The sequence below is a fragment of the Phytophthora sojae genome (genome assembly GCF_000149755.1).
Source record: "Phytophthora sojae unplaced genomic scaffold PHYSOscaffold_5, whole genome shotgun sequence".
In the NCBI taxonomy this organism is placed as follows: Eukaryota; Oomycota; class Peronosporomycetes; order Peronosporales; family Peronosporaceae; genus Phytophthora; species Phytophthora sojae.
In genome coordinates, this window is record NW_009258119.1 from 4,174,460 (window position 1) to 4,200,131 (window position 25,672).

At 53.9% G+C, this 25,672-nt stretch overlaps 9 protein-coding genes across 9 annotated transcripts; 5 read left to right on the plus strand and 4 right to left on the minus strand.

Moving 5' to 3' along the window:
* Positions 1–211: 211 nt before the first annotated feature.
* PHYSODRAFT_506316 (hypothetical protein) lies at positions 212–601 on the plus strand (the record flags this gene model as incomplete). The annotated part of the gene is made up of 1 exon (XM_009531091.1): positions 212–601. The coding sequence occupies one exon, from the start codon at positions 212–214 to the stop codon at positions 599–601; it is 390 nt and encodes a 129-aa protein (XP_009529386.1).
* Positions 602–3,252: 2,651 nt separating this feature from the next.
* Positions 3,253–4,524, minus strand: PHYSODRAFT_302096 (hypothetical protein; the record flags this gene model as incomplete). The annotated part of the gene is made up of 4 exons (XM_009531092.1): positions 3,253–3,443; positions 3,677–4,100; positions 4,131–4,200; positions 4,517–4,524. The coding sequence occupies 4 exons, from the start codon at positions 4,522–4,524 to the stop codon at positions 3,253–3,255; spliced, it is 693 nt and encodes a 230-aa protein (XP_009529387.1).
* Positions 4,525–8,582: 4,058 nt separating this feature from the next.
* On the plus strand, positions 8,583–8,957 carry PHYSODRAFT_333862 (hypothetical protein; the record flags this gene model as incomplete). Its single annotated transcript, XM_009531093.1, has 2 exons — positions 8,583–8,743; positions 8,780–8,957. 2 exons carry the CDS (start codon positions 8,583–8,585, stop codon positions 8,955–8,957), a joined length of 339 nt encoding a protein of 112 aa, XP_009529388.1.
* Positions 8,958–9,626: 669 nt separating this feature from the next.
* PHYSODRAFT_302097 (hypothetical protein) lies at positions 9,627–11,547 on the minus strand (the record flags this gene model as incomplete). Its single annotated transcript, XM_009531094.1, has 3 exons — positions 9,627–9,858; positions 9,902–11,221; positions 11,327–11,547. The coding sequence occupies 3 exons, from the start codon at positions 11,545–11,547 to the stop codon at positions 9,627–9,629; spliced, it is 1,773 nt and encodes a 590-aa protein (XP_009529389.1).
* Positions 11,548–12,596: 1,049 nt separating this feature from the next.
* PHYSODRAFT_260718 (hypothetical protein) lies at positions 12,597–13,870 on the plus strand (the record flags this gene model as incomplete). The annotated part of the gene is made up of 3 exons (XM_009531095.1): positions 12,597–12,655; positions 12,739–12,876; positions 12,964–13,870. The coding sequence occupies 3 exons, from the start codon at positions 12,597–12,599 to the stop codon at positions 13,868–13,870; spliced, it is 1,104 nt and encodes a 367-aa protein (XP_009529390.1).
* Positions 13,871–14,113: 243 nt separating this feature from the next.
* On the plus strand, positions 14,114–16,810 carry PHYSODRAFT_510339 (hypothetical protein; the record flags this gene model as incomplete). The annotated part of the gene is made up of 3 exons (XM_009531096.1): positions 14,114–14,239; positions 14,324–14,394; positions 14,479–16,810. 3 exons carry the CDS (start codon positions 14,114–14,116, stop codon positions 16,808–16,810), a joined length of 2,529 nt encoding a protein of 842 aa, XP_009529391.1.
* A 73-nt stretch (positions 16,811–16,883) lies between these two features.
* Positions 16,884–20,945, minus strand: PHYSODRAFT_561359 (hypothetical protein; the record flags this gene model as incomplete). Its single annotated transcript, XM_009531097.1, has 2 exons — positions 16,884–20,754; positions 20,899–20,945. The coding sequence occupies 2 exons, from the start codon at positions 20,943–20,945 to the stop codon at positions 16,884–16,886; spliced, it is 3,918 nt and encodes a 1,305-aa protein (XP_009529392.1).
* A 719-nt stretch (positions 20,946–21,664) lies between these two features.
* PHYSODRAFT_404232 (hypothetical protein) lies at positions 21,665–24,382 on the minus strand (the record flags this gene model as incomplete). The annotated part of the gene is made up of 5 exons (XM_009531098.1): positions 21,665–22,959; positions 23,032–23,104; positions 23,176–23,646; positions 23,722–23,791; positions 23,874–24,382. Coding segments are annotated over 5 exons (2,418 nt in total), but the record flags the coding sequence as incomplete, so codon positions are not given.
* A 136-nt stretch (positions 24,383–24,518) lies between these two features.
* PHYSODRAFT_354799 (hypothetical protein) lies at positions 24,519–25,614 on the plus strand. The gene is made up of 4 exons (XM_009531099.1): positions 24,519–24,542; positions 24,671–24,749; positions 24,827–25,390; positions 25,484–25,614. Exons 1-4 carry the CDS (start codon positions 24,535–24,537, stop codon positions 25,580–25,582), a joined length of 750 nt encoding a protein of 249 aa, XP_009529394.1. The 5' UTR covers positions 24,519–24,534; the 3' UTR covers positions 25,583–25,614.
* Positions 25,615–25,672: the final 58 nt, after the last annotated feature.

Here is a 25,672-nt window from a genome sequence, read left to right on the forward strand (position 1 = left end):
TACAGACTACAAGGAGCAAATTGATGGGATTAAAGAAGGACTGGCTGTTGATTTTGAGAAAGCTCTCAAACGGCACATTAACGGATCAGTTATGACCATGGAAGCGATGGAGACAGCCTTCGCTGCGGTATTGGCGCGGTCCAATTTGATGCGACCAAATCTACCCGCACCAGATCCAGAAGGCGAGCCTGCCGTGAATGCTACGGCAGTGATGCACACCGAGCTTTACACATGGGGTGAAGGCTTTCATCGAGTGCCAAGAGAGTTTGTGCTACCCCCAGGAACCGTTCGCGTTGTGTGGCAGCAATGGTGTGCTGGGCAACCGCTACTAAGGCAGCTATCAAAGCACGATATGGCTTCAAGGCTACAAAAGATCCGGCTTGCAGAGCTTCAGCGGCTGATGCGCTTGGTTGAAGCACTTCTGACGAGTGATGAGGTCCTGCGAGCGCACAGCTCTCTCGATTCGGCTGGCCTTCTTTTTGAGCAAGTAAAGAATCGTTTACCGTTCTCATCGACATCGAGTAAAGGAAGAGCGCGTAGACTTGACCAACTATCGTGGAGAAATCTCGCCCGTGAGCATGCAAGGCACAGCTCCAGCTAGACAAGCTACCATTACGTAGGTGAGTAGCGGTAAGCTTACACAATACACATTTACTTCGAAGTAGTAGTGTTTCTACTTTCACACTGTGTACCAAATGTGCGGCACAATATGCTTCGTGCAAACTGCACGATGAATTCCACTACATCTTGCATTATGGACAGTTTCATTTGATTTTTGTATAGCTGGCATTTTTGCATTCGTGGAATTCGCCGGTCAATTTGCACCCCGAATTCTATACAAAGTGGCAGATTCGCACGGCGATTTCCGTAGAAGTAAACATTATACTGGGAACACCCGAAGAAGGAGGGGGTGGACAGCTCCCAACGGATTAATTGGACGCGTAAGCGTAACCTGGCGCAACCTTCGTGCAACACCAGCCAGAAGGATGTCGACCGAGCAGGTTCAACGGCAACTTTCACCAAGACATACTGAGGCAGGAAATGCACGTCAACAGACCCATGCACCAGCTTCAGAAAGTGAACTGCGGCACGCGCGATATTCATGGGTGTGGCCCCTGCGGGGCCACCCCTTGAATCACGCGGGCTACAGTCATCACGGCAATTAGCACCGGTACCAGCACCAGCATTTTATTCCACAGGTGTTCCCAGCCAAGTCGAAGACGATCTAGTTAGTAGAGTCAAGGAGATATTTTTATTTTTACTTTTTGCGGTTACCGCCGATAGCGCTCGGGGCGAGCACTGCATCGAACCCCGCTGACCGGGCCCCTCAGGTACCCGGCGGCTACGGCTCCGTCCTAATTTCCTACAACATGTATCCTAAATATGTATCTGATCAGGACCTTCTCGTACTGATGTTCTCGCTCTACCGTGGGTCACGCATGAGCTTGCCCTTGCTCCTCCATTGTTGTCCCACGAGGATCGTCGTCCTTCTCAGCTAGGGCCGCCTCCTGTCGTCTTATCTGCCAATTCTCAAGCCACCTCTCGGCCCGCTCACGACGTACCGATATATGGCGAGTCAGTACGGTGTCAAATCCCATACCTGCGCGGGTGTGCTGGCGCCGACTTCTCCGAATGTCGGCATTAACATCGTCCAGTAGCGTGCCTTCGTCTCTTGCCTGTATTACCCGTACATTTTCCTGGCATGTTGTCTTCCAGTGCAGTCTATTGGACATCCAGATACTGCGTAGGACGCCAAGATGCAGTCTCGTGCCACTGGCAGAAGTGACCATGAGGTATTGAGCCCATCGCACGGTTGCCGGAGTAGCCGATGGCCACGTCTTCCAGCCGCATGGAGCCGAGTATACCTCCGGAAACTCATTTTGTAGCCAGCGACGGTTTTCCAGCAGAACGGGGTCCGCCCCAGTTGTGGCTAGTGCAGAGTTTCATGTAACAAGTGGCTGACGGGGACCGTATTCGGGCAAGTCCTCACTCGTGTACTCGATGATAAGCCAGCCTGTAGAGAGACCACACTGTAATGCAGACCACCATTCCGATGCCCAGCAGTGCTGCTGTGCATGAGTTATGTGTGGGGTAATAATACCGATCCACACTGGAGAGGGGTTCTTGGCTGTGATATTCCGACGTTCGGTGGAAGAGGTTTAGCTTACCTCCTCGTTCGAAGTGTATTCACCGGGATACAGACAAACCACTCGATTCCCATCTCAGAGGCCGCTCGATGTGCCGGTGAGGTATCATAGCACGCGACCCACAATGTTTTTCTCTCATCTCTGCATCCGTTGTATTCGGCGCGAATAGAGTCCCATCGGCTTTCGTCCGCTGGTATAAACGTGTCATCGATCCACAATGCAGCTTGATGAGCAGGTGGCTCCGGTTTCAGTAACGCTGCACCGTATTTCCGTTTCCTCTCTCCTGCATGAAGACCATGTGGGGCTAGAGCTGCTTCATTTTTCGATTAGTGAGGCTAGCCTCTGCGAAGTTTGCACCGCACGCCAAGCGGAGGCAGCCCCCAGGGAGTGGTGTGGTGGGTGAAAATATCCTGAGCGCGACCTAGGGCGCACCTGGTCTTCTCGCTCGCGACTCTTCGCATCTCGGAGCGAAAGACTCAATGAAGCAGCTTACTACGTGACCTCCTCGATGGCTACTGCTTGAACCGTGCACCCAGACTTAGATTGCCGTTGATCAGATCACTGGGACAAGACGGACAAAACAAGCTTCGAGGAGGTCGTTCACAGCATGTCCTCGAGGCCTTGGCCGCCCAAATTATCGGATCTTGTCGGACATGCGTTCACTCTCATGGTAGGCTTGACTTGTTCGTGAACATGGCCTTCTATCGTCGAACCCAAAAACTACGTTTCCGATCTCTGTTGCACGCCGATGGAAACTGCACAGTATCGCGGGTCTAGCGTTCCCGATTCCCATAGTCCCGTCACCTGGCACGGGTGGTAGGAGTATTGCGCAGGCATCCGTGTGCCGCTCGTTGGAGTTGCACAGGTAAGAGACGACCCGCTGGTCGCTTCTTGCAAAACTGCATTTCCAGGGTTAGAAGGTGGCTAGCATCCGATGCCCATCGCCACTCTCGTACCAGCGAGATTACCTGCGCTGCGTGAGCCCATAGGTTGGGATTGAGTTGGACCAGCACACGCCATGGACCTATTTCCTTATCATCACATGTCCACCATGATCGAGTTTGTCGGCCGCTTTCTTTGGCAACAAGGTGGCACCGGCCTGGTATCATATACTCCTGGTCCGGAATCCAGAGGCGATGACACAGGATCTCGAGTTGTCTCCCCACCTCAACATACAGGCTTGGCGTTGCAACGCATCCGTCCTGACCCACTCCATATCGATGAGCTTGTGTATCCATCCGCGGCTCACTGCATATCCGACAGTGTGGCCCCCACTGGGTGTGAATGCGGTGTTTCCTGAGATTAGTGTGTAAGACATTGGTAATCGATCTCCAATAAAAACGCTTTTGATAGTCATCCCACCCGAGTAACTTAGTCATATTCACGTCAGTATCGCACGCCGTCTGCCTGTGTTCTCCACGTGTGCCCATTGCTTCAATCCAGGTGAACTTCCGTTTTTCCGCTGCTAGTTTCGTCAAGTAGAGTCAAGGAGAAAGTGGACAAACAAATCTCAAATGTGAAATGCGTACCGACTGCCTTCGTCTTCGCTGCCATTTCTATAGCACCTGCAATTGCATTTCTGGGAGCAGTTGTGCTGGGGCTTGATGGTGAAGCGTTCAGCGATGGTAGCTCAAGTGTACGAGATGCTGGTGCAGCTTGGCGCTTGCCGCTGGTGGTGGGCGGTTTGGTGGGATGTTGCTTTCTTTTGGAGGGTGTTCGAGGCGGTTCCACGCGGCGTTCATGGGCAGCAGTGGCAGGTTTAGGTAAAACATCTCCGGCATCTTCTTCACTCACTGCGGCAGCTTTGTTGGTGGCGCTACTTCCCAGCGAATGGCGCGTTCGAGGGGAACCTTCGGACGCTGGCAATAGCGAGTCATCGGTGGGCGGAGACAACTGCGTAAGCAGCGGAGATTCTGTCAAGTCTTCGGCGTGGACGTCAAGGGCAGCTGGGGGCTATACAGCAGCGCTCGCGTCGCTACTCACAGCCCCTTCAACGTCGTCATCATCTTCTCCCGGCACTGCCGCCTGCGTCGTTGAAGTAGAATCGAATGTGCTAAGGGGCGACACGTTGGCTTTACTAGTACTTATTTCGGTGCAATATCCACCCTAGACTCCTACGTCTACCTTTTCGAGCCGCGCCACCGCGCTGCCGTGGACAGGAAATACTGTACATAGTATATCGTAGGAAGAAGTAAGCTACTTCAAGAAAACCAGCACAAGGCGAAGATAGAGTCATAACCCCCTATCCCAGCGCCTCATTTACGACCTTCTTAGTTCCAATTATTGGGAAGCAACAAATGAATGCTTTGCATTATTTTTAAGATCGAGTACTGGTCTCGCCAGCAGCACAAAATAGCAGTCTCACTCACCATGCCATGTTAGTGGTCACTGAGCTAATAATATTCAGACATGAGAAGAGATATCAACAGATAGACTTCGATGCATGCTGTAGTTAATGCTTTAAAGCTACAGGTGGCAACAAATCACGCAGTTGCTACTTTCAACTACTTGTTTTTGTAGCAAGCGATTGAGAGGTGACGACGACGACCCATGATTGAATTTGACCTATGTCACTGCAAGGCTCATTCTAAACATTCCCAGATTCGCTGCTGTTCTTTTTCAAAATTTAAGTGGGAATCGAGAACTTCTGAGCTGAGAATTTTAACATACACATCGTTTTACTGCCGCCGCAATCACCTTCTTGAATCTGAGCGTATCTGGTTCTGCCTTACTTACATATGAAACAATTGGCGGGAACCCGGGGACCCATCGGGACCCCGGTTCCCCCAAAACTACCGGTACACATGTATGAGCAAATGCATTGAAGTGTTGGTCTATGACCTACATAGAACGCAGCTAAAGCTCAGTAGGGGAACGGAAGGTTAATTCACCTTCGCCCTCGTCCTGTGTCTCTCCACGAAAATCCAGGCGCTTGCCTGGTGCAGCGGTACAGTGCTTCCCGGTCTCATCGCTATCCTCCTGCTCTTGAAAGATAAACTTGGACATGGTAAGGTATGTTATTTGGGTCTATTCAGTACCGGTGGCATATTTTGAGGGTAGTCCTTCATCGACAGCACTTAGGTATGAGGGTTTAGCTTGCCCCGAGGGTACCAATATGGAGGCCAAAAATTAAATAAATAATTCGCGATTTGGTCGGTATCATTTGCGAGAACCCGGGTTCCCGCAAATTGTTTCATATGGGGCTGTGTATTCCGCTGCTCCATACGCATTGCCAATAAGCTGGATATCCATATTTGCGCGCCAAACAGAAAGCAAAGAAGGCGAATAGTTATTAATTGTAGAACACTCCCTTTTCAATCGAATTTGAATTGACGGGATACCGTCGGCGGCAGTGTCTAAGTGTATTTCTGTGCGATTCTGTAAGTCTTTTGGATAACCAAATCGACATTCGTTTCCAGATTTTCTGCCGGAGGAGCATATATGTTGCTGAACACGTTGCACGACTCGTGATAAATCACAATCCCATTCACACGTTCTGGTGTTGGGTGGTCTAGCAGATAGAATATCTAGGTTCGTCCTTTCTTCGGTCGTGCACGTTGAACAGGTACAACTTCTAAGATCGTTAGAAGTTTTCGACAAAACGGATATTACACTGTCAACGTACGATGCTAGTTGTGTGCGCCCCAATTCTGTTTTCGATAACTTAAGTACGTCCGGTGCATATTTAATCCAAAGGAGCGCGTGTATATGAGGGGACCCGCGCTGCTGGAATTCCACACGCCAAAAGTAATCAGAAATTTCTCCAAGCGGTTTGGCACTTCCACAAAGAACAGTATTAAAAAACGCGTCAAACCTTCTGTTGAAATGCCGGGCAGCAATGTCCGGGTTTTCAATTAGATACCTTCGTCTCTCTCGACTATTTAGTCTCCTTGCTTGTTGGAGTGTGAGCTTGGGGTTACAAGCTCTGAAAAAATCAGGCCAAACTGTATCAGCTGCGCTCAGGGTTAGAAAAAACGTAGGCCACCGTGACGGCAGCACTCGACTGCCTAGCATACTCATCAGATCATCTCTTACGTTAGATCAATACAAGCCACTACCGCGAACGCCACGAAAGTAGGGTTTAAGTGAGTCGAGCATTTTCATAGCTGCACTAATGTCATTTTTGACACCTTCCGAGCAACCCTGTGCGGGAGTTGAGCCATCTGTATTAGTTTCAGAGTGTGGAGAGCCAATTCTACGAACGAGCCCGTCCATCTGCCTGCGGTGTATTAAGTTCAAACAGAAAAAACTTAAAATTACAGTGAGTAACAAATCGCCTATCATGCCACTTCATAACATGTGCACAATATTCAGCTAAGTGGTATTCGTGAGATCGCTGTTCGTACTCTTTGCCGTCCGCATCCACCAAGCCATGTAACCCTCCTTCTCCATTCGGGAACAACGTAGGAAAACAGTTCTGCATCAACATTTTGGTCGTATACTCATTTATTGGATTCTTCATATCACGCAACTCGCCCGTTGGATAAATAGTTTTACCAGTGGTTTTATTTACAACTTTCCCAATTTTTTCTGCTTCTGTTAGTTCGTCCAATTGATCGGCTTCTAGCTCAAACAATTCCTCGATTTCTAAGTTTCACTTGAGTGATGTTGTTGCACATGATTAGGAATGGAAAATATATAGCTATTTTTCCGGGTAGCTTTGGATGAGGACTGTTTAGTCTGAGAACATGAGTGCTACTTCTTCTTCTGTAAGCGCAATACTTGGCACAGTTCGTCGATGCTCGCTCGGGCAAGCTCCTCTAAGTTTTCCTCTGAATGGTAACGTTCCGGTAGAGTGGGTTATTTGCAATAAGCCACTCTAAGGCACTGCGAATGACATCGAGTCGGACTTTGATAAGCGACGTGCCTTGATTGCTCGTGGATCGCAACAGAACCACCGCACACTTGGATAGCGGCCTTGGGAGCGACAATACAACTTCGCGCACATCATTCCAGTAGTTGACGGTGTTTCCCCTCGTAAACTCTTGCTGGTCCCGATACAAATTAAAGCAAGTGGTGAACGAAATTCCAAGGCCAACCAATCGAGCCTCTGTGCGATTCAGAACTGCCAGTTCTCGCGGTAGTGGTCCAATACGAAACCCGCTCGCACGACAAAACTTGGGCATCTCATTCTTAGTGAGAGATGTATTGCAGCGAGAGAATATCCACGTGAAACTCATGCCACTGCTGTCTTGCTGCGTAATGGCTTCTGCTATTGATCGCACACGCCGTTCTCATTTTTCAGTGCAGAGAAGTACTGATTACTTGACCATTCGCGCAGATTTTGAAAGCTCACCACAGCATCCGTAAGAAAGTATCGTCGATGCGTCCAAAGAATGCTGAATTGTCACTAAAACATACGTGAATACAATTCCGACTCAGAGAACCATAAGAGAATAGCATACCCACCATGGACATCGGCGGCTTCGTTGTTTTGCTGACGATCCCCGTCAGCACCACGCTTGAGTATCTTATGCCCACCTGGCGCGATTTGAGCGCTTGCATTTCGCTTTCGAGTATCCTCGGCGCGTTGGATGCGGGATTCTTGTTCAAGCTGTTCGAAAGCTTCTAATGGGTTTGATTGTACTGCCTTCCTCTTTTTCTTCTTTTTTGCGGCGGTATCAGCAGTAATCTGTGCCAAATCTTGTTATAACGCGCTTTGCTGCTTTTGGCGTGATATGATATTTATAGGAGACTCAGCTCAGCTTGATCCGGTTATTCCGTATTCTTTGTCTACGCCGCTTACTCAAATTCACAACCCAATACAGCAACTAGGTCGTGAGATATGGGATAATATTCCGTATGTTTCCCGCTTAAGAAATCAAAACAGGGGTAAGGCGGACCCAGAATGGTTTGCCGCTCTAAGTCGCCTTCGTCGCAAATGCGTAACGCGAGATGATGGTGATTTGTTTAATACGAAAAACTTCAACCCCAGACTGGGCTCAAACGGCTAAACACATCGCATATCTCAATGCTGACGTTGCGACAGCTAATCAAGCTAGCTTGCAAGCAAGCTCTTCACCTATTAGGGGGTTTCAAAATCAACTGTCTCGCATTTCAAAATCCGTCACATTTGCTGATTCCCTGAGACCAACACGGTTGCAGACTTCATCTCCAGAAACCAAGACTGGAAGCACGACGAGATGATGGTGATTTGTTTAATACGAAAAACTTCAACCCCAGACTGGGCTCAAACGGCTAAACACATCGCATATCTCAATGCTGACGTTGCGACAGCTAATCAAGCTAGCTTGCAAGCATGCTCTTCACCTATTAGGGGGTTTCAAAATCAACTGTCTCGCATTTCAAAATCCGTCACATTTGCTGATTCCCTGCACTCGGAGGTGCAAATCAAATCAGGCATGATCCGTGGCTTTGTGGTCGTAGGATTTAGAAATGCAATAGAGTCAGTGGCCAATTCACTTCGCGAAGATCATGGTGAAAGAACACCTCAGGAAGGAAGACTTGCTCGCGATCGTGTTGTGGCTCGAACATCGCCCCAACTTCGAGAAGTGCTTTGGCGTGTCGAAGCAGACGTCGGTTGGCAAGAAGCCGGCCTCCAAAAGTGACGGGTTCAGGGAGATGGCCGCTGCGCTGTAGAAAAGCAGCAAAGGACGCTTCGATTTGTCAAGTCAGAGGATGAAAGATCGCTTCCAGACCTACAAGGCTCGCTTCATGAAGGCGAAGGAGTACGAGGCATCGACAGGAGCCGGCATCACGCCAGACGACGAAGCTGCTGGTGTGTACGCAGAAACTGGAGAATATGTGTCCCTGGTACTCCAAAATGGACGCACTGTTCTACTCTACTAAGTCCCTAAATACGCCACCAGATCAAGTACCTGATGCCTTCTCTACGGGCGCGTATGAACATCAACAAAAAGAAAACAAAATACGCTTTGTTAAGATTGATTTACCGCACAGCGCGTACACTGCACTGTTCGTTGTGGTTGCGGTTTGATCTCAAGTATTCGCCGGACGATAAAAAGATAACCTGTAGTGGCTCGGGGACACACAAAGAACACAATACGTGGGCGCTGGAACGCCCAAAGCCACCAACGTATACTACGATAGCCTGCTTAGTTCTCTGTGGTATTCTACCGTGAGGACTTGCTCCTCAGAGGTAAATCCCAAACTCCTGCACTCTCTACGCGAGAGGTACAGAACCCATGGCAACCCCATCGTCTTACCTGCCCTTGTCCGGGCAGTCCAGGAAGAGGTCGAGTTGCCATGTGAAGCTTGACTAAGAGGGTGGGGACGTAGTCCACATCCCACTACATAACCATATCAACTCAACGAGCATGCACGCCTCCCCCGCGTACACTGCTCCATCTTCAGCGGGCTAATACGGAACGCATGTAACCACGACGGCTAAAAGAAAGAAAAAGTTTTTTTATGATGCTTGATCTTATGGCGCTCACCATTGCTGACATGAATGTTACTAGGGCCCAAAGCTGGGCAAGACGTGCGCTTTAGTGAGCCCTAGTCGTGACCAACCTCAATCGTAGCAATCTCTAGCAGCTTCTGGATCGAGGAGACAGAGCTTAAAATTGCGTGTTGAATATACGGCGGCATAAACAGCTCAGCATCATTCAGGTTGCCGGCCCACTCAATACCAAACATGTCGGCGGTGTCGATGTACGATACTTCGCCTCGCTGATCTTTCCAAACCTTTGACAAGTCCAGCGACTTTTTTTGTGTTATCCACTGCACACTTCATCATTTCTCGAAGAGGTGTCTCGCAACGCTGCAAATACTTTTGGCGTTCCCAGTTCTTGTCCGATTCGCGAGGCATCTCATACTTCACGAGCTGTTGGTAGGAGTGGCAGGTGCGGAAGGCAGCAAGTAAAGATCGCGGATGCCCAAACGTTGTCTTGCAAAGATGTTCAGCAACATCCTTCACTTGGCTTTCATCAAGTTTAAACTGCTCCTGGACAGTCTTCACCTGTTTCTTGTCCCAATAGGTTTTCTTGATGATCTCTTGAATCTCAGGCGGTCGAAGGAAACAAAGACTCAGTAAATAGGTTTTCTTGATGATCTCTTGAATCTCAGGCGGTCGAAGGAAACAAAGACTCAGTCGTCGAAACGTAAAATAGCTTCCACTTTGGTACAGCCTGGCACTCGAAGAAAGATAGTTTAGGAAGGGCGCGCGTCCCACAACCAGGAAAAATAAATGTTTCACACAAAACAGCGGCCTCAAAACCACCTGGCAGAATTCCAGGAATCGATCTTCCTTGGCGGGAACATCAAGGGTGGGGACATCAAAAGCCGAAGCAATATCATCAATCACGATGAACAATGGACCAGCCTCGATCGCTAATTTCATCAAAATATCCACGTGATCTGGGTTTGCTTCAATCGAACCGAGAGCACGGGGTGTGGTGCCATAGTTTTCCACGAAGAATGCGCGAATGGATGTAACGAAACTCCCGCGAGCCTTCTCCATGTCAAAGCTCATGTCTTCACGCAGTATATGCTCCAGAGAAAAATTGGCAACAATGGTGTGGCTCTGACGTATAATGTTCAGAAAGTCACCATCTGTATCCGATGCTGGTAAACCATCCCATTGCCGTCGGCAACTCCGAATGTATTCCCGGCCGAACTGCGACTTTCCGATCCCAGATATGTTGTCCAGCAAAGGAATCATCCACACGTCGCCGTAACCGCGCTTTGCACGGTTGTAATTGCTTTTGTGAAGGCGTACCAGCTCTCGAGTGGCGCGATCACGGTTTACGAAATACAATGTGCCTTCATCAAGACTGTAGACTGGATCCTCCTCCTCTTTCCATTTCCACTTCGTAACAGGATCACTCTTGCGCCGTTTCCTCGCGACCTCGTCAAGTTCTCGCTCTGTCTCCTCTCGGAATCTTGTGCGCGCTGGGACTTCTACGATGATCGCGGTGCTCCTTGTGAGACCGAACAGACCAAGCTGCGCTGTCTCCTCCAACGGGTTCCTCTCGTGGTCGTACGCGTGGAGATTGAAGACATCAACCCCATCGAGGTAATTGTCATTGAACCTCTTCTTCAGAGCAACTAGTAGACGCTCGACGGTGGCAGTCTCCGGGATAGGGGCCGAGCTAAGGCGTGTGCCTGGGAAAAGATCGCCAGTGCGGGCGTCCGTCAGCTTGAACCAAACCTCAGGCACCTCCACGATAAGCGGCTCTGCATAATTCTGCCCAAACCCATTCAGCTCCTCCAAAAGCGTCTGGTCTTGCCGCGCCTTCGCGTTGGCAAACACTTTAAGGTCGGGTGTGTCGAGCTCTGTGGGGAGTACAGCTTCGGCAGCACCGCGGGCAGCATTCTTGAACACGGCAAGCGGGGTATCTGGCGCTAGATCCACATATCTTAGCGTGGCCACCTGGCCACCTTGGCGATCAACGAGCTCGAACCACACCCTGACCATGACACCGACTTCGCTTCAAATTCTAAAGACTGTTCATTCATATTAAGTACGAGTGATGTATTTTCTCAGGTCTCTAATTGGATTTGCTGTTGCCTTGCATCGGATTACGGAGGTCCTACGTTGGAGCTCCGTCTTCATAAAGTGTACCTTTTTGGAAATAAGGACCGAATGGCCATGTGAAGCTGGCCATTCGGGCCTTCGTAGGACTAACGAGTCCTTCGTAGGACTAGATCAGGGCAGTGCGCATGAAAGCATATGTGGCAATTATGCATTTGCCAGTGGCAATTATGCATTTGCCAGTGGCAAATGCATAGTTTGGCCGCACTCGTACAGGGGTAGACTCAGGCAGCACCACAACCAGGTCACCGTGCTCAGCGTGGAGCTACGTACATGCGCTACAGGTACATAGCGGTACTGAATGCGCTCACTTGTCGGCCTACCTTTGCAAGCCATTCGCTCAGTTTACATTCAGTTTTTGTTTATGTATGGTTTTACTGGCCTTGATACTAAGTTTTATGAGGTCTTACGTAGGAGCAAAAGTACTAACTTTTATGAGGTCTTACGTAGGAGCAAAAGTCCTACGTAGGACCTCAAATCAGAGGGCGTTTTGCCAGAAAGGCACAATAGGCCCTGGTTTCTCCGTCGGTGTCTGGGTCTGGGGATAAAATGCAAGCGAGCCTATTGGCTAAGCTCAAATCTTCGATTTTGCCATTGATTGATGTCTGGTAATTTATATAGATGATTTTGTATTTATAGATAGAGGTAGCATATAAAAAAGCTGAAAATTTACAGTGTCACTTTTTATAATTAATACCCGAGAAACTTAATAAGTTACCTGTGTCGTCGCCCCCTACGGTCTTGATGTTGCGTGAAAGCATCTTGAATCTCTCAATCGCCGGTAGCTACCCGTGAGCGAACGTTGAAAATTGGCAAGCTCGACACCCGCAAGAATGTTATGCTGCGTTGCCGATAACTAGTGCACGGTCTAGAGAGTGCTTAACCCGGCTTAACCGTCGCTTTTGCGAGCATAGCCGGCGAAGTTGGCAGCGATGTCAGCATCGTTGTCTCCAAAGCAGAAGTACAAGAAAATCAAGGTGGACAACATTCAGTGCGTGAAAAAAAAAATGACAAGTGCAATTTGTGGACAGCTGCTGGATTGGGGATCGTGGTCCTACGACTACAACTTTGTAGTCGTAGTACAAGACCCCCGCTGAGAAGCAAGGTGCTCGAAACTGAACTGCAGCAGGAATACTACTCCGGGTACTACGAAGGTGAACCCGTCGAGTTCTTCAAGGAGTGGCGCTCCAACTCCACGCAGACTCGCGATCTGTGTGGAACTTGCTGGACGTGTTCACGTACATGCGACCATCCCGTTCGAAGTGTCTAGGGCCACGACACGTTGCTGAGTCTGCTAAGCATCCTGCTCTGCGTGAACCTCATGCAGGCACTGCTAGTGTCGTCGTACTTCAGCGTGCTCATCTTCACGTTCGCGCGGATGTTTAAGGTCGTTGCGCGCTTCCTGTTCCAGTACCTGCTGCTGCTCCTGGGCTTTTCCGGGGGACTCTTCCTGCTCTACCACGGGGCAGGGCCCTACACGGACTTCTTCAGCGCCATGCGGATCGTCTTCCTCACCACCTTCGGCGAGCTCAACTACGGCGACATCTACAGCTTCGACGACAGCGTCCTGGCGTTCCTGCTGCTGACCGCGTACGTCATCGTGATGATCGTCGTGGCCATGAACCTGCTGGTCGCGCTTATGACGTCCGAGTACGAGAAGGTCCGGACGCAGGCCAAGGAGCTGTCGCTGCTGGAGCTCGCGGGCGCGCTGCACCGCTACGAGGAGTGGGTCCGCTACGGCGTCGTGCGCAAGCTCTACTCGACGCCCAAGGGCCAGGAGCTCATCGACGTCTGCGTGCTGCACGTGTCCGGGTCGGGTCAGCAGCCACGCGCGGGTCGCAACTTCCTGCGGCGCGACTTGACGTCGTCCGCGTCGTCCCTCTCGTTCTTAGGACCAATGAACAAGCAGCGTAGTAAGGTTGACGCTATGAAGCTCTCGCTGATCAGCAAGACCAATGGGGTGGACGAAGCAGAGATGGCCAGCATCACGGAGGCCATCACGACGCAGGTCATGAAGCATGTGCACGAGGAGGTGGAGGCGCTGCGCATGCAGGTGACGACGGAGCTGCAGGACGCCCGCGAGCTGCTGGAGACGACGCAGCAGAGCAGCGCTCGGGAGCGGAAGGATGTGGCAAGTAGGCTGGATGAGGTGTTGAAGTTGCTAGAAGGGGGGAGGAGGAAGGGGTCACCTCGGGCCAACAGGTAGAGTAGTTAGTTCACTTCAACTTGGTCATTGCATTGCATTGCAGTGCAAATCTGTATTTTAATATTAAAATAGATGAGTACATCGACAAGATACGCGTCATTGCTCGCTGATTGGCTGGTCTCGCTTCAACCTTGACCTGAGAGCAGCCGCACACGTCCCTTGCCATTGCATTGCATTGCGCATTTTGCGGCGTGGAGAGCAAGCGAGCGGATCGATTAACTGGGTCAAGGTCAAGACGACAAGATGCGTCTGAGTCCGCGCGAAGAGGACCATTTGATGCTGCACTCGGCCGGCTTCCTGGCCCAGAAGCGGCTGGCGAGGGGCCTCCGACTCAACTACACGGAGAGCGTCGCGCTGCTGGCCACGCAGGTCCGAGAGAGAGAGAGAGAGAGACGACCTTTAGCTGTCCATATCTTTGTCGTGCTCATACAATGGCAATTGTGCTGCTGGCAGGTGCTGGAGTTCATCCGGGACGGCAAGACGGTGGCGGAGCTCATGACCCTCGGCGCGCAGATGCTCGGAAGGTACACAGGGGCTTCAGTGCAACTGTAAGGTGTGCATGTACTGTGGGACTAACACTGCTGTTGTTATTGTCGTAAACAATACAGACGCCAGGTGATGGAGGGCGTGGCCTCCATCCTGGACGAGGTGCAGGTCGAAGGCACCTTCCCGGATGGCACCAAGCTCGTGACGATCCACAACCCCATCTCCAGCCTGGACGGAGATCTGTCGCTGGCTCTGTACGGGTCGTTCCTGCCCGTGCCCAAGCTCGAGGTGTTCGGTCCTGCTGCTACGACGCCCGCGGTGGCGCCTGGAGCTCTCATCACTCAAGACTCGGACATTGTGTTCAATGCCGGCCGCAAGGCGCGCGTGCTGCAGATTACCAACCTGTCGGACCGGCCCATTCAAGTCGGAAGCCACTACCACCTCATCGAGACCAACCCGTACCTGGAGATGGACCGCAAGCTCGCCTACGGACACCGTCTGAACATTGCATCGGGCACTGCGGTGCGATTCGAGCCCGGAGACCAGAAGACGGTCTCGATTGTCCCCATTGCAGGAAACAAGGTGATCACGGGCGGCAACAACCTCGCAACTGGCGTGGTGGACGAATCCAAGGTGGACGCGATCGTCACCAAGGCGGTGGCTGAGGGTTTCCACCACAAGGAGCTGGATCTGAGCAAGCTGCCGAGTAGCGTGACCCAGCCGGACTTTGGAGTGTGCAAGATGCCCAGAAGTGTGTACGCGCAGACATATGGTCCTACGACGGGAGACGTCGTACGACTTGGTGACATGGAGCTGTATGTTGCCGTGGAGAAGGATATGACGGTGTATGGAGACGAGTGCAAGTTCGGTGGTGGCAAGGTTCTGCGTGAAGGCATGGGCCAGGCGTCAGGAAAGACGTCAGCGCAGGTGGTGGATACGATCATCACCAACGCTTTGGTTGTGGACTACACGGGCATCTACAAGGCTGATGTGGGTATCAAGGACGGTCTCATTGCTGGCATTGGTAAGGGCGGCAACCCTGACGTGATGGAGGGCGTGATGCCGAACCTGATTGTGGGCGTGAACACCGAGGTGATCGCTGGCGAAGGCTTGATTCTGACTGCTGGAGGCTTCGACGCCCACGTGCACTTCATCTGCCCGCAGCTCTGCACTGAGGCGCTCGCGAGTGGATTGACTACGCTTGTTGGTGGAGGTACTGGCCCAGCTACTGGAACGAACGCGACGACGTGCACTCCTGGGCCGAACCACATGAAGCTGATGCTGCAGGCGACGGACTCGTCCCCGATGAACATTGGATTGACGAGCAAGGGTAACACATCGCTTCCTGAAGGCCTCCAAGACACGATCGATGCTGGCGCTGTGGGCATGAAGCTGCACGAAGATTGGGGGACCACACCGGCGGCCATCGACAACTGTCTTCAAGTAGCAGAGGAGAACGACGTGCAGGTGACGATCCACACAGACACGTTGAACGAGTCTTGCTGCGTCGAGCACACCATCAAGGCTTTCAAGGGCCGAACGATCCACACCTATCACAGTGAAGGTGCTGGTGGGGGCCACGCCCCGGATATTGTAACCGTGTGTGGTGAGCCCAACGTGCTTCCTTCGTCCACTAACCCAACGCGCCCGTACACGCGCAACACCATCGACGAGCACGTGGATATGCTCATGGTGTGCCACCATTTGGACAAGAAGATCGCTGAGGACGTGGCGTTCGCTGAGTCGCGTATCCGTGGTGAGACTATTGCAGCCGAAGACTTGCTGCACGACATGGGGGCGATCAGTATTATTTCCTCGGACTCGCAGGCTATGGGGCGTATCGGTGAAGTGATCACGCGCACCTGGCAGACTGCAGACAAGATGAAGAAGGAGCTGGGTCTTCTACCCGAAGACGCTGCATCGCAGCACAAGCGTGACAACTTCCGAGTCCGTCGCTACGTGGCGAAGTACACAATCAACCCCGCTATCGCTCACGGGATGTCACACCTCATCGGCTCCGTGGAGGTGAACAAGCTCGCTGACCTTTGCCTTTGGAAGCCCTGCTTCTTCGGTAGCAAGCCGGAGATAGTGATCAAGGGCGGGGCTATTGCCTACGCCCAGATGGGCGACCCGAACGCCTCAATTCCGACTCCGCAGCCCGTGAAGATGCGTCCCATGTTCGGAGCCTTGGGTGCGGCAGTTGGAATGGGCTCTATTGCCTTCGTTAGCAAGAGTTGCGTGGACAAGAAGATCGCGGCGTCGTATGAACTGAAGAAGCGCATTGAAGCGGTTCGTCACTGCCGCGGCGTCACCAAGAAGGACATGAAGCTGAACGACGCCCTGCCAAAGATCAAGGTCGACCCGGAGACGTACAAGGTGCACGCGGACGGGAAGCTGCTGACCTGCGGTCCAGCGTCGTCGCTGCCTCTGGCGCAAAGGTTCTTCCTGTTCTAGGCTTGAAGGGGGGCGATATCGGATACTCGATGTGCTTGATAATGTACGTGTCATATGAATCCAGCTTACTTATCTACTGCATTGTGCTGTTAGCGTTGTCGCCATCTTTTGGCGAGTCGAAGGAATCCGCCGAGCTCATGGACTGGAACGATGCGAGTGGCATCGCAATATCGCCAGAGGACTCGGTTGTTACTGCGGACGAAGACGCAGTTGCAACAAGGCGAGCGTGAGCTCCAGCAGCTCTCCGCTGCTGAATTTCTCGAGACGCAGGCGTTTCCGAACCGGACGAGCTCATGGAGAAGAGACTGTTACCCGAGCCAGACCGAATGCTCGAGAACGGCCGGCCATTGCGGCCTAAGAAGGCGCGCTTGGCACGGGTAGCGCCGCGAGCCAGAGCCACCGCCTCACCCACGTTGTGTGCCTCCGCGTTCTCGTTGCGCCCAACCACCTTGATGTGGCCCGAGTGCTTCTTCTTGCCGCCGCGCGTGCGTTGATCCTTGTGCACAAAGTTGAAGCCGAACCGCAGGATCAACTTGACCGTCTGCATGGCCGTATTGCGGTCCATCTGCTTCTCGTCTTGTGTGAGGTAAATGTAGGGCACCAGTCCATTGTGCTCCTTCTTGGCATCGTTTCGCCGCGGACCGAACTTCCAGCCTTGCTCCATGCGCATCTGCGCCCAGACCTCGTGCGTGTTCTCAGCTAGCAGTTCAATCACAGAACGAAGGTGCGGAGGCACCTTCACATCGTCAGTCGGGATTGGCTTCGGCTCGTAAGTGCCGCCGGGTTCCGTCGCCGCGGTGCCAAACTCGAATCCGTCAAACTGCTCCTCGTTACTCGATGGAGGCTCCAATACGTATCCAAGAGCCGTGATGACCTTCAATGCCGACATCGACGTGTCGCGATCGTACTGCTTGTCCTGCTCAGTGAGAGCTTCGTACGGTACAAGATCTGGGTGGAGCTTCTTGTCGTTATCACGCTGAGTGCCCCAACGCCAGCCTTGGTCAATCCGTCCAACAGCCCACACCTCGTGCGCGTTCTGCGACAGCAGTTCGGCCAGGAGATTGATCGAGTGGGGCAACCGAATACGGCGCGTGTCCACCGGCTGCGGCGTGTACTTGTAGCCTTCTAACTCGCGCTTGTCCAAAGGTGTGAGCGCCGATGGGAACCGCTCCAGGAATGTAATAACTTCCTGGAAGATGCGGTCCTCCAGATTCGGGATGCGAAGTCGACGCTTGTGCACCTTCTTGGCGATGAACATGCGGAAGTTGCGCACGAGTTCATCGAATCTGCAAGAAATGCCGCGACCGGGGGCAGCGAAGCTTTCCTTGATAAGGCGATCGACGTCCGCATCCGTCACTAGTCGGTGCGTCTGCTTCTTCTTCCGCTTGAAGGACAGGAGCCGCTTAATGTAGCCCCAGCCAACGTACCCAGTGAAGTAGCGGAACCAGGTCGACCGCGGCATAATGCACATCTCGTTGCCGTCCAGCAACGCGTTACCATTGTACAGCACCCGGCAGGCGCGGATATGGTTTGCTCCACCGATATTAGGGTGATTGTGGCGCAGTCCAAAAGGTCCTTCACCACTGCGACTGCTTCCGTGCACGTCGGTGGCGCTGGTGTTTTCACTGATCCGCACACGGAACCCGTCAGCGTTGCTACTTCCATCGTAGTCGTCACTTGGGTATCCAGTTGGAAGTCGTCGCTTAAAGCGGGATGGGATGTACTCGTCTTGATCTCCTAGCACTTCCAGTGTGATCTGGTCCTTCGTCAGCGAGCCGTCATCGATTTCAATCGACATGCCACGTTTCAAACGCTTGAGGATCTCCACCGTGTTGGCCAGAGACGAAGAGATAGGCACATACGTAACAGGGAACTCGACAAGATCAGCAAAGGAATCCGTGGAGTCTGCGCGTGGGCGTGCGAGCTCATTGACGAACTCCATCTCGACGCGCATGGTGAAATCCGGGTCGTTCTGCCGCATTAGATCTCCGCAGACCATGATAAGATGCACACACGCGCGGAATTTCCGGCGTAATCGCTTGCGCTCAGCCATAAGATAGTCGTAGTCCACAAGCAGCACGCGCTGGAAGCCACAGAGTACGAGCTGCTCCGTGGTGTACATCGAGTTCGCATCCTTGAGTGGGGGCATTTTCACGCGTACACGCAGCCCGTTCATGTAGATCTTGAATTGTTTCGCAATATCGTACTCGACGTCCATGAACTGAAGCGAGTCGCGGAAGTCCTCCTCATCCTCGCCATCCTCCTTGGTAGCAACCGCCAGGTTGCGCTTGTTTTCTTCCAGGGTCTTCTTTTCGGTCTGAGCCAGCGAGTAGTACTCGCTCATAATGGCAATGAACATGTTCACGCAAATGAGGTAGATCGAGATCATGAAGCTGAAGAAGAAGATACCAGCCATGGTAGGGTTCGCGACGTAGATCTCCTCGTAGTCGAACGCACCCAGCAGCATCTGGAAGCAGCTCGTCAGCGACACCGATAGGGAATGGTACTGCTGCACTGCTGTGCCGAAAGTAAGGAAGCCCATGACAGCAAAGCCAAAGAAGATGGTGAAGAAAATAATCACGAACGCGAGCAAGTCCTTTGCAGCGAAACGAAGCGTGCGCCACAGCAGATTCAAGCGCGAATTCAAGCGCAAATACTTGAACACGATGGCCACGGACACCAGTCCAAGCGCGGCAGCGTAGTTGGTAACCGATCGTGAAAGCCACGTCAGCGGCTCAATGTCCACGTAGCATTCTCGAGCCATCTCCTGGTCGTGCGCAGGGCCTGAGCAGTTCATATCGCCAACGCGGTACAGATCATCGCGCAAGTTATCCGATCTCACGATGAAAAGTACCCAGTGGGTGATAAATACCACCAGCAGTATGAGCTGTAACATATCCAGGAGATTCCACAGGCTCTGCACGTACTTGCGTAGCCCAAAGTTTCGCACGTCTGAAATCTCACGATACACCAGCAGAACAGTGGCAATCAATAGCACAATCACGAGTGCGTTAGCCTCCAGAAAGTCTCCTGTATCTCTGTAACTCGCCAGCATGCGGAAGCTCTTGATGCGACCTGTGACCTCCATGTAATCCGTGTTGCTCATCTCGAACAATCCCTGCACGTGCGAGAAAATGTTGCTGCGCGCGTTGTAGAACGCGAAGGTCGATGACATGTACCGCGTGCCATCTCGAATGAAGTCGCTCTGCATCTGTGCGACCAAAGCGGTAGCTGCGGTGTAATTGTCACGCGGGAGGTACACGACGTATCCACCGTGGCCGTAGTCCATCTCGTGGCTCACGAGTCCCGGCTTGAACGTCTCGGAGCGCAGCAACTTGCTGAGTCCGCTGCTCCACTGGTACTGCGCACGAAGCACGCCGCTGTCGTTGCCATACGGCTCCTTAATCTCATGATAACTCGAGTACTCCGGGTAGCAAACCTCATCCGTAAACATGACGAAGTCGCTGCGGCTCGACGTCTGGCTGCAGAGCGCTCCAATCACGCGTCCTGTTCGCATCTGGATGCTGCCAATGGGGCGGCTATTCCGAATCGGGGGCTCGTAGAACTGGTAGAGCATGGGGCCACTCGCCCACTGCCACATCTCGCCTTCGTTGCCAATGTCGTAGAAGTTCTTGGCGTACGTCGTGTCGGGCAGCTGCTCCTGGAAGTACGTGCCGTCCAGCGCCGAGTTCTGCTCGTACGGGAAGTGCACCGGCAGCGTCAGCAGCGTGGCCATGATGACGCCCAAGAAGCACAGGTACACCACGAGCTCCTTGTAGAACTTGTTGCGCTTCTCCTGCTCGAGACACAGCTGCACGCGCTTCATGTGCACGCGCATGGTCGAGTAGTGCGCGATCTGCTGCTTGAGCTGCCTGGCCGCCACCAACTGGTCGTGGGTCTTGGGCCTTGTGCTCACGCTCATGCGGCTGGCGCTGCGCTCCGCGCTGGCCTCCTCCAGACCGCCCAGCGACTTGTCCGCTGCATGCTGAGACCGTCTCCACCAGCAGCAGAACGCCCACCACCTGCCCCGCCTCTTGCTGTCGCCGGCGTCCTGCGCGTAGTCTCCGTGCACGGCCACGAGCTCCGACTTGCCCGAGCTGCGGCTGGGCGTCGGAAGCCTCGAGGCGTCCTCCATGAGCGCGTAGGAAGCTTCCAGCAGCGCCGCGCTCTCGTCCGCTGGCTGGTCCTGCAGCTGCTGCGACGACGGGGCCGGAATGCTGCTACAGTGTCTCACTCGTCGGGAACCGTTGGCGCCTGGACCTGACACAGGTCGCGTGTGGTGCGGACCTGCAGGCGTTTCCTCGAATGAAAGCAGCACCGTGGCAAACGAGCCAGCGGCCATGCCAGGCTAGCGCCACACAACTTAGCCGCTACGAAATAAAGTCGGGGCATATCGGGTGCTGCCGCCACCGTCTGTCGGCCGACGGATACCTTGGTACAGGTGGTGCCTTGCGGACAGAGCGCACTTGACTTGGCTTGGCCGCCAAGCATTTCGTCGTCCGAGTGCTAACAGCTTCGCGCCATTTGGTAGGGCTCATGATACACGCTGAAACCCTGGCTGGCTCCAATGGACCTTGGCGTCACCGAACGGTGGCAAGTCGACTCGATACATGAACACATCTGGGCGTGACGCAGAGCCGACGGCGCTGCAAGACGCGCGGGCAACACGATCATCGGCGCGAACGCAGTCGGCGCGGTGCCATCATCTCAGAAAATCCAACGGGTCAATGGATATCGCGGCTGCCGGCAGCGACCGCAATGATCCATCGCTGGCAATGGGCCCTTGAAGCGGAGGAGGTCACTCTTCACTGGTCGCTGCTGCTGCTGCTGCTGCTGCTGCTGCTACTGGCGCTGCTGGTGCTTCCTGCGCTCCCGCTCTGCCGCGAAGAAACCGTTGCTGTCCAGCAGGAAGAGCAGGTCGCGCGCCTCGGAAATCTGCAGCACGCTGTAGAGGAACTCGAATCGGCGGTGGAAGTCCTGGTCCAGCAGCGCGACGCGGTCTGCGGACAGCTCGCCATCGCCCACGGCGTCTTGCTGCAGCACGTAGTCGGCGAACTGCCAGCAGCAGCCCAGCAACTCGTCGAGCGCCGACGCCACGGTCTTCGTGTGCACGTAGCAGCTCTTGACGACGCTCGCCACGAAGGTCTCGTGGACGCGCTTGGCGCGGTCGAAGTCGCCGGCGGACTCGATCTGCTCCACGCACTGCTTGAATTTGCCCTCGATCACGAACACCTGGAAGTGCAGCTCCAGCGTGCGCACGACGAAGCTCATGCGGATGCGCAGTGCACCGGCAGCAGCAAAGGTTGTACTCCCTCTTCCGGTGGTGGCTTTCGAGCGCAAGGTGCTACTCTTCCAGGCCAACTCGAGGGCGTAGGCGACTCGCTTGAGCCGGAAGCAGAACTGGAACAGGTGGCCGTACGACCGCAGTAGGTCGGGTGTCACGAGCAATTGCAGCGGCCAGCGCACATTGCAACGCAAGTTCAGTGCGTGCCACAGCTCGCGCGGAGTCACTGCGGTGTTGTTCTCCCTCAAGTGAGTGCCGCTGCCTTCTCGCCAGCTCGTCTTGGCTGAGTACTTGTCCAGACTCCAGTCTGTGAGCCGCACCACCGACGAAAACCCGAGACCCATCCAATACTCGCCCGTAGCGGCGTGCAACCGGAGCGCTTGCTGGAGGTCGAACTGCGTCTCGAGCAACAGCACGTCGTTCACGACGACAGCTATCATCTTCTTGTACATGACCTGCTTTGAAGACGTCATTGTGACTTCTTGTCGGGCGTACTGGATACGAACTCGAAGCGATGGGTTGTTCCCGTCAACCATCGGGATCTCAGCGACCGGCGAAGACTGCACTCCACTCTCACCCACACACGACGGCTTTACTTGAGCCATTACGCGCATTCCGTTCATATTTCCTGGGAGATGCTCGATTGCAAGGTCGATACTCACGTAGAACGCGCGTGGATCATCTAGCTCAAATGACCCGTTCACTAACGTGGCTGGTCCCAACGGCCCTTCGTTCCGGAGTAGAAGAGCTGCACGGTGGCTCCCGCGCCAAAACGCGCTCTGTTCCCATTGCAGCGAAAACTCGGATGAAAACGAGTTGCCGTCCATCTGCGCATGCCGCCACCACACAGATCCGCTCTCTTCCACTCCAGGTTCGCCTCGTCCGTGAGTCTGTCCTGCTGAGGAGGAATCCATTGCCAGAAACTTGCCATTGGGACCGCGCGATACGTTGGACAGGAGCAAACCATCCGTCGATGGGAAGCCTTTCAACGCAAACGTTTGGAGCGGGAGCTGATGCACACGAAGGCAAAACATTACACAGTCAGTTCGTCGAACTCCGCAATGTATGATATTCAACTTACCTGCAGCTCGAAGTCGCGTCCCCACGGTTCGTCTTCCGGTATTAAATCACGCACAATCTCTCGCCAGGCGCCGTGGTTCACGTCCTCTTCCGACTTTGATGTCGGCCTCATTAACATCATGTCGAAACTCCGCTCAATGAACGTCTGGAAAACTTCACCGCGTGACAGCAGGAAGAACCCCTTCAGCACGTGCAGGTATCCAACAAAGTCCGACTTGACCACGACCTCCTCATGCAACCGACCCGCAACATGCCGGCGCACTTTCTCCACCTCGTGCTCGACTGCCACGACATCAAACACTGGTCGCCTCGCCAACGCCGAGATCGCCGTCACGACGTCCTGCACCTCCCTGGGCGAGAACTGGTTGGCTCGAGTCAGGATATGCACCGCCTTGCCAATCACAAACACACTCTCGGCCACAGAAGTCGGGAAGTAATCCAGCGGCACCGCCTCCAAGTCCATCGCGAACTGCTGATGCCACAGCACCGCCGCCTCACTCGTGTCCTGCATTAATGCTCCACCCGACGCATCTTCGTGCTTCTTGACGAAAAACTCCTGGTACGGGTCCACAATCTCGCCGTACACCATCCACGCCAGCACCTGCTTGAACAGCACCCTACATATCCCAAAAATCCCAGTCAAAACCCCCAACAAGCTCAACAAATAAGTAACACCTTCCAGCCCAGTCAATAACCCACCGATGACAGGCGTACAGCAGTTCCTGCATTGCTCTGCCCACTCTAGGGAACCCAGAGCTTGTGCTCTGGTACAGTACACTCAGCAACTTTGCTCCTTTGATGCAGCTGCCGTCCTGCTGCGTCTCTGTGAGCCTGTGCACCAGCGCGCAGACCTCGGGCAGCACCTCCACGAACTCCTCGAGCTCGAACACGAGGTTGGACACGGGGAAGACGGCGCTGGCCCGCAGCGTCTTGGCCTCCAGCGCCACGACAGCGTCCGCGTAGCGCTGCAGCAGCCGCTCCACGCCCTGCGCCAGCGCGTGCAGGAAGACGCCGGGCAGCGTCGGCGCCTGGCGCACGAAGCGCTCGAGCGTCCAGCACGCGAAGCCCAGGCGCAGCAGGCGGTCCAGCACGCTGCGCTGCGCCTGCGACAGGAAGGTCGCCTCCTTGCGCACGAAGAAGCCGTCGGCGCGGCGCTCCACCACGTCGCCCGTGTGGCCCAGCAGCGCCAGGAACAGCTCGTGGTGCATAGTGGACTTGCAGTAATGGGGATGGCTTCAAGATTGATACTTTGTTCGGATTGGCGGAAAAGCCGAATATCCGGATAACAGATTTTATCCGGACCAACAAGATAGCTCCCCCTTGGATCCAGAGAGCTTTAGGCAGGAAGAAGCGAACGACCATGTCCAGGTGAGCTGTTCTTGCCGACGTTGATACCTGCGCCCACGCTGCCTGTACCACCGCGCGCGTACCATGTATACCTTGCTAAGGCACTGACGTATATTCTGCGTGGTTCTGTGGCCCCTGTGACCCGCAAGATACGACCGCGCCATCACCGTCTTCTCGCCCGACGGACACCTGTTCCAGGTCGAATACGCCATGGAGGCCGTCAAGAAGGCACGTGTATACTTTATCGAGCGCATATAGTATACGTAGTGATGGTGGCTTACTGATGCGTTACTATCTGGCTGCAGGGCGCTGTGGTCGTGGGCGTGCGCGGCAAGAACGCCGTGGTGCTGGCCGTGGAGCGCAAGGAGACGGCCAAGCTGCAGGACCCGCGCACGGTGCGCAAGATCTGCAAGGTGGACGACCACATCTCCATCGCCTTCGCCGGTCTGACGGCCGACGCGCGCGTGCTGGTGAACAAGGCGCGCCTCGAGTGCCAGAGCTACCGCCTCACGGTCGAGGACGCGCCGTCCGTCGAGTACGTGGCGCGCTACATCGCGCGCGTCCAGCAGAAGTACACGCAGCGCGGCGGCGTGCGACCGTTCGGTATCTCGATGCTCATCGCCGGCTGCGACGACCAGGGCGTGCCCCAGCTGTACCAGACGGACCCGTCGGGCACGTTCTCGGCCTGGAAGGCCAACGCCACGGGCCGCAACTCGACCAACATCCGCGAGTTCCTCGAGAAGAACTACGTGGAGAACGCCACGGAGGAGGAGGCCGTGAGCCTCGCCATCAAGGCCCTGCTGGAGGTCGTCGAGTCCGGCAGCAAGAACATTGAGATCGTGGTGGTGCGAACGGGCGGCAAGGTTTCGGTACGTCACCTTCTACCTGCTGGAAGATACTACTGTTTAACTCTTAAGTGTAGATGACTGGCAAATGCTGACATTGTTTTCTGTTGATTGCAGCCGCTTGCGGACGAGAAGGTGAACGAGCTCTGCGATCAGATTGAAGCCGAAAAGGAGGCGGCTCGCCAGGCCAGCGGCGAGAGCAAGTCTTCGGCTTAGATCAAATGAGTGGAGGAAGGCAGCGCACCGAATGCGTTGAAAGTGGATAAGTCAAGAACCCATAAGCTGCTACTCGAGGCGTCTAGGCCA

Bases quoted from the DNA above. Each gene is read 5' to 3' on its own strand.
- PHYSODRAFT_354799 (XM_009531099.1), top strand. The intron at 24,750-24,826 runs GCACGTGTATAC...ATCTGGCTGCAG, and splicing joins CCATGGAGGCCGTCAAGAAG to GGCGCTGTGGTCGTGGGCGT. The intron at 25,391-25,483 runs GTACGTCACCTT...TGTTGATTGCAG, and splicing joins GAACGGGCGGCAAGGTTTCG to CCGCTTGCGGACGAGAAGGT.